This window comes from Myotis davidii, unplaced genomic scaffold (assembly GCF_000327345.1).
Source record: "Myotis davidii unplaced genomic scaffold, ASM32734v1 scaffold362, whole genome shotgun sequence".
NCBI classification, from domain to species: domain Eukaryota; kingdom Metazoa; phylum Chordata; class Mammalia; order Chiroptera; family Vespertilionidae; genus Myotis; species Myotis davidii.
Window position 1 is genome coordinate 1,412,009 of NW_006297152.1, and position 8,955 is coordinate 1,420,963.

The window sequence follows — 8,955 nt, forward strand, 5'->3', positions numbered from 1 at the left end:
AGCTGGCAGATCTGACACTATCCACTACACTTCCAGACCCTGCCAGCGGCCAATGGCAGCAGCTGCTGTGAGAGAGCGTGCATGGTGCAGAGAAAAGAGTCTGCAGGCCGCAGTGATGCAGCCGCCGTGTCAGGACCACACGCGCACGCCCTGGGATGCGCCCACTGGGGCAGTGGAAAGACAGTCCCTCTCTTGCATTTACATCCCTGACGTTCTTTGAAACGAAATTAAACACGTTAGGCGCCCCGACCGCGGACGTACTCGGCCGAGGAGCAACCTTTTGAAGGCAATCAAGGGAAAGGCAACACGAGCGTGAGCCCCAGCACGCGGTCTCCAAGGTCAGGTCACATTTAAGTTCCCTCATCAGACTCCCTTTATCATCTTTATTTCCAAATTAAATGTAAAACACACACGCGGATGGGTGACATCCATTAGTGTCCTCCAAGTCCTCCTCTAATTACCCCGGCCCCTCATTTACAGGGAGATGCCATGACCCACAGGCACACGCGGGGTTGCCCAACTGTGTCAGCGAAGCGGGGCCGAGGATGACAGGCGCGTCTTCTCTTTCAAGCGGGCTCGTCACTGTGCCACACGCTTCTGAACCTCCTCCGCGTCTGACACGAAGGGGCGCCCTGGCAAATTGGGAAGAGCTCAGCTCCTCCAAACTCATCGCAGAGCTTGGAAAGGCACTAATGGCAACCGTGGGCCGAGCCATCCAGGCAGTCCAACACTCACAGTCAATTTGTGAATTATTTGCTCTCCAGGCAGAGGCACTAACTACACCACACAGTCCTCATCATTAAAGCGCTCTCGGGCCCGCCTGGCGTGAACGCGCTCCTTTAGCTTCTACAAGGAATGAGGGGAAGTTCCGGAGGGAATGGGAAAAGCCATCTACAACATCCCCAAAGCACATGCATTTAATCGGGCCAAACCGTCCATCCAGAGGGCAGACGGAACGTTTACTTACTCAGTGCAGATTTTGTTTTGTTTGTAAAACTTGTGCCGTGTAGCAAACAACCGAGAGATATACTTGGCATTTTCAATATCATCCTTGGAAAAGAGAGAGAAAAAACACACAGACATTCCTTTGATTATATACGCATTTGACAAGGACTCCCTAAACAGGGACTCGTCCCTTCCTCCCTTTCTGTCAATCACAAAGTAACACCCTGAGCCATACACCAACGTGCTGAAGATTCAGTGGCAGCCACGGGCATGAAGCCCATCAAAGGACAACAAGACAGGACTGTCTGCTAAAGAATCCTTTATGCCCAAGGCCTTGGGGGCACGGTGATAAGCTGGCATGTCTTCACATCATTCCAAACTAAATGCTTTAAAAATGAATGAATGGACCTCTCTGGTTTGGCTCAGTGGCTAGAGCGTCGGTCTATGGACTGAAGGGCCGCAGGTTCCGGTCAAGGGCATATGCCCGGGTTGTGGGCTCAGTCTCCAAAAGGGGGCGTGCAGGAGGCAGCCAATCCATGATTCTTTCTCAACATTGATGTTTCCATCTCTCACTCCCTCTCCCTTCCTCTCTGAAATCAATAAAAATATATTTTAAAAAATAAATAAAAATAAAAATGACTGACTGAAGGCAGAGTGTGGGGTGAGCACCAAGCATCATTAAATGAGAGGTGGGGAGCTACACAGCACTGGCTCTGGAGGAGGCCCTCAACAGAAGGGCCATCGCTCAGCTGACTTCCGACAAGATTGGGCGATGCTGGGAAAGAAAACCCAGGTCAGCCAGCAAAAGAAAATGCCAGGCAACAGAATCAGAGGTTGCTTGAGGAGGGCTGTAGCTACAGTGCTGAGGAACCTGGCCTGCCAGACAGACAATGCGATCCATCACACAGAAGGCAGGGGGAGGAACCCCAATCCGAGAGTCAAACCTCCGCTTGGAAAGCAGGCGTTTTGAATGTGAAATCACTACCATTATCCTGGAGTGAGGAATGACAGCACTGGGCCCAGGGCTGGGAGTTTCGGTTCCAGAGAATATGTATTTATTCGCTCCAGGTACGGGGAGCAAGGAAGGACACTGAGAGTTGAGAAGTGAAGGGGCGAGCTGCCGGCCGGACCCTGCCTGCGTGCGCTTTGCTTACCGTGTGGAAGAGCACAGTCTCTTCCTTGTTGATGAGCTCCACCAGAATGGTCGACTTGTTATGAGTGATATTCCCCATGTCGTTCCACCTGCGCAAAACAAAGGCAACCGTGTTGGCCCCAAGACAGTCCATGCATTGATGAATCCTCACAGGCGGGTCCCTGGCAGATTTTATAAATGATGACGTAGCTATATTTTCAAAAGCAAAGTGTTCCTTCTCTCAAGGCCGAGAGTATATAAAGTGCAACCCGAATCTATTGAAATAGCTAAAAACTCCTATGCAAACAATATCTAGATACTGTTGTCTAGTAGGGGGGGCATTTGCAAGGGACTTCTGCTGCCTTGTTAGTCCCAGTTCCAACCCGACAAAGGATCTCCCGTGATCCTGGCTTTAAATGATGGAGGAACACATTATTGGGAAGTCCAATGTTCCCGGAATCTAGGCGAAGATCCACGTGGATTCTGTGCTGTCATGTACATTACTGACACATCACCTAGGAAACATGCCTGGGAGGCGAGTATTTAATGTGCCTACATTTTTGTGAACTACACACACACACACTCCTTCTCTTTCCTCATGAAGACCTTCTCTAAAGGGTGACACACAGAAATAACCACCAGACAAGGGGAGGTAAGCTACTGCTTCCCATTCTACTAGGAGCCCATTTCTAACCGGCTCTCACTACTGCCTACCCTTCACCCTGTGCCCCAACCTGTAACTCCTGCCCTCTGACTGTTCTCCATCGCACTTTTCCTCGTCACACTTCCCCCTCTGCCTGGATGATCCATGTAACTCAGCTCAGGAGTCGCCTTCTCTCGGCAGCCCTTCCTCATCCCGAACCACCCACATGCTAGGAAAGAGCCTGGTGTCGCCCTCTCCCGGTTACCACGTTGCATCATGACTGCTTACTTCTGTGACTAGCTCCCTGATGAAACCAAACTAGACCATAAGCTCCATGCCCTGGGTAGATTCTGCTTTCCGCATCTCTGTATTCCAAACACGGAGCCGCATACCTGGCACACAGCAGGCGCTCAATGTTTGCTGAAAGTATTGAACGTAATAATATTGCCTCCCATCTGTACAGAGTACGGTTCCTTGATCAACTCTCTACGGTACACAAGGCAGCTATTAGTGCTTCTAGTTTGGTGATGAGGCAATTTAGACGCATGTGAGTACCTGACTTAGCCACACTCACTCTGCTCACCAGGGATGGGTGACTTCTATACCTGGGGCTTCCAGATGTTCCTCCAATCACCTTTCCCTGACACCAGTACCAACTGTGTTTATGTACATCTGCTGGGGCCATACCGGCTCCAGGTGCTCAGCACGGCTGTCTGCCAACCTACAATCCCCTCAGATCACATCTATCTGGACACAAAGCTATATGCTTCTCAGTGAAGGTCTCTAGAGAAGAGAGTATTTGGTTTCCTCTGGCTCCATTCCTTCAAGTCCACTGCCAAAACTCCGAATCCACTCCTCACTCCACCTTAGGACTTCACCTATGGCCTGATTCGCGTGGCATTATCACAGAAATAAATTCCCACCTTGTGAGGAGTGCCATGATAAGTACTAAAGGAAGCGGTCTGGAAGCAGTTCCCAAGGAGACTGAACACATCCTGTGTGTGGCTTGTGACCAGCCAACTTTCAAATTGCTATTTTTCTTCTATTTAACCTCACTGGCTATAAGGCAAGACTTGTCTATGTCTCCAGGCTCAAGGGAAAAAAACAAAAATAAAGCATTGATTTAGCTATGCAGAACTCAGCACCACTATCTTTAAGTGAGCACTCGGCAAGTATTGGAAAGTTTCCAGTTCAATAGAGTCTTTATTCTCTCGTGCTATGGAGAACTGTGTGGGACCAAATACCTGGATAGCTTTAGATATGCGTCAAATGTTATAGTTACAACTCTGCACATATTTCTATATTTTACTCAATTGATTTATAATTTCTTGTCGGTGTATGGGGTTGACCAAGTATATCCAAAAATCAAATTTACTCAGCAGCCCCACAGATCTCTCTCCGTACTCACTCTTCAATGATGTCTCTAATCAAAGAGCAAGAGAAAATAAAGGACAACAGTAACGGCAGAGCGGAGACCTAGGGGGACCAAAAGGCCTATTAGGGAGCCTTTGGTAGGAAAAGTGTCTCAAAATGACCTGTGGCAACCGCTGACCCAGAGAGCAGGTGGCTGGCCCAGGCTTACCTCTAGGGCTTCCATAGAATATTTATTCTCTATGTATTTCCCTCCAAGACCCTCTTGGATCCTCTACCCTAGTGCACAGCTATGCCCGCCAGATGCACACACACGAAAGCTGTTCTTCCAAAAAATAACAGGCCACATGTCTTCCCTTGTGAATAAAAGTGAGCATGCAATTGTTTCAGATTGTTGACTAACATGGGATCTATGGGCACGGATACAAAGCAAGCTCACTGGCATGTCATTGAGGGGACGCTCGGACATGTCCCTATATTAGTTCTACGCATGTTACATGGAAAAGAGAGTTAAAGGGTCAAAACAGTAAAAAGTCCCAACGTCCTTTAATTTGCAACAAATCGGTTGCTTTTTCAAAACACACCTTCATAACTAACCCTCTTTTGTGAATCTAGAAACGAGTTAGCACTCTTCTAGCACCTGTGGTTAGGACAAGGGGAAGCAGTCAGTCTGAATAGAATGACTGGTCATGGAGATTCCAGCAAAGGGAACCAGCAAGAGACAACTGGAGAGCCTGTCTCTAAACAGACTCTTAAAATTTAGTTCCCATTCTCCTGGGTCAATGGGGTTCAATAATGCACTTCCTGGGTCAGGTGGGAAGAAGGCCTCCCCAGCCCCATACCAGGAAAAGTGAGAGAAGATTCCCCATCACCACTTAAATCCCACAGAGGGCGGATCTTAACTGAGTTGAGAAGAGCTCAACGCTGATCAACAGTGGGATCCAATCATTTGAATAACTTTTCTATGTAGTGGGTTTTTGTCTAGTTCCTCAATGGAATAAAAGACGGGGGGAGGGGGAGGAAGAGGGGGAGAAAGCAAATAAGACTACCTGTGTATTACAGCTTGTCTTCCAATTCTGTTTCTCACGAAAATCCCCATAAAGAAAATGCCCAGGTGCACACTGTTTCCATGATTGTCCTGTAGGAGATCAAGGAAAGATAGCGGTGATGAAACAGATGCCCCGCGGTCCAGCAGCACCCAGCACTGGGCCTCAGTAACCCATGGGGACCACGCCCCGTTTGTCACCCATAAAACAAATGAGTCGCAGCAGCATCACGGCAATCAGGCAACTAGATCCTGAAGGGATGCGCCCCACTGCACATCCTAACGTACGAGGTATACATTTTTCTCAATCTGTCACCACACCTTTCCTGTTTAAAATAATTTTAGGGTTTTCCTCAGGTTTGTTGGCAGTTCAGATGTTCTCTTTTGTAAACATCTATGAATATCTATGTTTACCCTAGTTTCTGTTTTCTAAACTAAAATTGTACATGCACATAGCTTGATTATATATGCACGTTACATACATGCGATTATATATGCACATAATTGGAAGAACTGAATATTCTTTAGAGCTTGTTTAAAAGAAGCCAACAGCAGGCCTGGAAGGACCCACAGTTTCCTCTCCCTTGGAGACACCAATTTATATCAACTAACGCCCTAGTGTGTACCTTATACGAACCCACTAAGCTTGGCTTTTTCCTTCAGAACCTCACATTTATCAGTTCTGGGAAATTTTCTCGAATTACTACTTCGTGCTTCCTGTTTACTCCCTGTAGAACTCCTATTATTTAGATGTTGGGACATCCTGCGCTGGCCCTCTAATTTTATCTTCTGCCTCCCACGTCCCATTGCTTTGTTTTTTGGTGAGACTGTCTGAATTTTATCTTCTAACCTATTACAGTTTCCATTTCTGATATCACATTTTTAATTTCTGATACATGTTTTATTTTCTTTTTAAAAGCAATCTATTCCTATAAAGAGGTAACATGTGTGGTGAGAGAGAGAGAGAGAGAGAGAGAGAGAGAGGAGAGAGAGAGAGAGAGATTGACAGGATGGTATTTTGGTCAGGGGGTTCTTTGTCCCTACAAAATCTCTGTCTTCTAGGCTTTGCTCTCACCGTGTTGGCCACTGGGGTTCCTATTAGGGCATCATGTAGGGTGATGCTTCACTATCTATTCACAGTCCAGCGTGGGATGCTAAACGCTGGTTGAGAGCTTTGTGAACATGGAAGAGGCACATGGACTGTGGCTTCACTGCATATAATCTGCTTGGCTCCGTGTCCCCTCCTAGTGATCACTTCTCAACCCACCTCCCAAAGCTAACGCTGAACAGGAGTCTTCGAACCGGGATGGAGAAAGGTGAGACCCTGCTGGCGGCCAAAGCAGAAAGAGTCGGGAGAGAAAGAACTGGGAAGGGAAAGGGGGCCTTGTCAGTATGAGAAATGAGGAGGGAAGCTATACGACAGGAAAACATGTGGGAGAAGAAGGCAGGTGATGTGGATACGGGAGGAGAAAGGAAAATCCTGGGGAAAGCTGCCCCGGGCACTCTGCCAGCAGATCGGCCAGAGCCTGGTGGGGACAGGGACCCAGAAAGAGCAGATCACAGGGTGGGAAAAGCTCAGAACGGACGCCTGAGGCACTGCACTGGGCAGAACCCAGGGCTCGACCTTGAACTTCGCCAAGGACCAAGGCTCCAGACGCTGACTCACTCCAGAGCACCCTCCCCATGCCCATGTGCTCTGACTGTACAGGGGCCACTGAGGCAGCCGCCACACCTGTGTCTGGAGAGGCGGGCAGACCTGCTGGGAGCCGGACTCATCCTCCTCCAGCCTTGAGCATCTTTAAGGAGCCACTCATGGACAAGTCCTCGCTAAACGGAAATGTCCTCCCCTCGGACACCATCACAGGGTTTTATACTTTCCTTGGTCAATGGGACCTGCACGAACCTGCAGGGACTGCCTTCCCGCAGTCTGTCCCTGTGTTCTGTCCTGTCTGCTTGCCCACTGTCTCAGCGCTGACCACGTCCCTGCCCCCACTGGTACCGCTGACCCGCCCCTCCTCCGCGGGCTGCCAGGAATCCTGTGGTGTGTAGGTGGTCACCTTAGTCATGCACAGAAATGTGGGGGGAAAGGAAAGAGGAAAAAGAAGCCCAGCTCGTTGACGCCCACGGGCAGTGAGTCAGCAATGCCTGTCTGCCCGCTCGGGGTAAGGTAGGGTGTTCCCTTGGGCTTCGCCCTCTAAGGAACATACTAGAAAGTGCATCAGAGCCAAGCACAGTGGATTCCACACACTATCTCCACTGCCCCTCCCTCCCACAATTCAGCAGCACTGAAATCAGAACAGGCAAATGACCACGACAAAACCCCCGACTCCCAGGGACTGGAAGTCAGTTTTCTGGAAGTGGAGAACAGCTTACTCTATTTCCGTGACCCAGAGCACCCTGACTATAGATGGGCCGCTGAAATTTAAGTGGGATGCAGATGGCGTCTAAGGCATTATGGCAAGGAAAATGGGTTCCAGCCCCACGAAGGGCGGCCATGAGGGAAGCAAAAGAAAATTAAACACATCTGAAAAGGAGCCATTTAGCCCTTTCCACAAGCTGCGGCCACCCCGCTCCATTCTGCTTGATGCACACGGGCCGTTCTCATTTCGGCAAATTGCAAACGCGCAGCAGACGGGGGACGGAACACTTATAAAACAGCCAGCGGAGCCAGCCTGGAGCGAAATGTTTATGCCGAAATGGCAGGCGTCTCCCAAACTGCTGACACGTGCCAGTTGCTTTAGGTTTCTGGTACAAAAACGCCATCTTTTGCAAAGCTGGTCAGGAGAGAGAGGAGAACGAGTTTGGCTTATGGGCTCAGTTGTATAAACGCCCCGTGCACCATGCCCTCCCCCACCCCGCCACAACTACACCCACTTTAGGAGGTGGATTTTTTTTTTTTTTTTGAAAAGGAGGTGACATGCTGTCACAGTTTCCTGTGCACAGTTTCCAGAGAACACCAGGGGGACTGGACACCCACAATGGAGGCTCTCTCGGACAGGAGAGAGAAAGCATGGGTGCATAAAGGACGCCCGAAACCATGGGTATCAGCTTAAAGAAGAGGAGAGGGAATACGGATGGGAAGAGACCTGGGAGGGAGGGTCTTTATTAAGGCACAATGCGACCTTAGCTCCTTGTCCTGGGGTAAGACTGGATATGGGCCTTGCCCCCTTTGCTGTGCAGGATGGGCTGGTGTTTGGTACTCACTCATAGCATATAACCGAGATATTCTTCTCCTGGAACCCATCCAATCAAAACCTCTCGGTTACAAAAAAAAAAAAAATCCGCTTTAGTAACGTAAACGGGACTTGCCAACTAATGCCACGTGGCAAAGAGAAAGCCAGGCCGTTCTGCCTGCTACTATCAACACCGGTTCCCCAAATGCCTGTGCCCTTCTCAGAAGGTGACGCACGGCCAGGCCAGCGGACGCTACCTTCACGGGGAAGATTTCCTGTCCGAATCCATCCAGGCGCTCCACTTCGTTGATGTACAGAAGCTCCGCCTCGGCTGGCAGGATTCCACTGCGATCAAGAGGCACGGAAGGAGGAAATGGTTAACGGCAAACCAAGTCGGCGGGAGACCCCGCCCTCCCCGTGGCACATTCCGGAGCTGGGGTTTAGCTGCAGTTCTGGGAAGAGCAATCACCACCCACCCAACCGTGAGGGCAGGTGCATTACGCGATGCATTAACATAGTCCCCAGGAGTCTGTATTCACCAGGGACTAGTAAGAGGAAGGGGAAGTAGGCAGTGAAGAGCCGCAGCCCCTGTAAAGCCTAAATCACTATTCATCCCTAAGAATAATGCTGCTTGCTTCAAAAAAAG

General features: G+C 49.5%; 1 protein-coding gene across 4 annotated transcripts in view; it reads right to left on the reverse strand.

Annotated features, from left to right (window-relative positions):
• Positions 1-8,955, reverse strand: part of PTPN14 (protein tyrosine phosphatase, non-receptor type 14) — a 131,408-nt gene that overhangs the window by 23,575 nt on the left and 98,878 nt on the right. For all 4 annotated transcript variants that reach the window (XM_006772930.2, XM_006772931.2, XM_015569944.1 and 1 more), the window contains 4 exons: positions 8,567-8,654; positions 5,141-5,229; positions 2,100-2,187; positions 968-1,050 (listed from right to left, as the gene is read on the reverse strand). In XM_006772930.2, the coding sequence (XP_006772993.1) occupies positions 968-1,050; positions 2,100-2,187; positions 5,141-5,229; positions 8,567-8,654 (348 nt within the window). The remainder of the gene's footprint in view (positions 1-967; positions 1,051-2,099; positions 2,188-5,140; positions 5,230-8,566; positions 8,655-8,955) is intronic.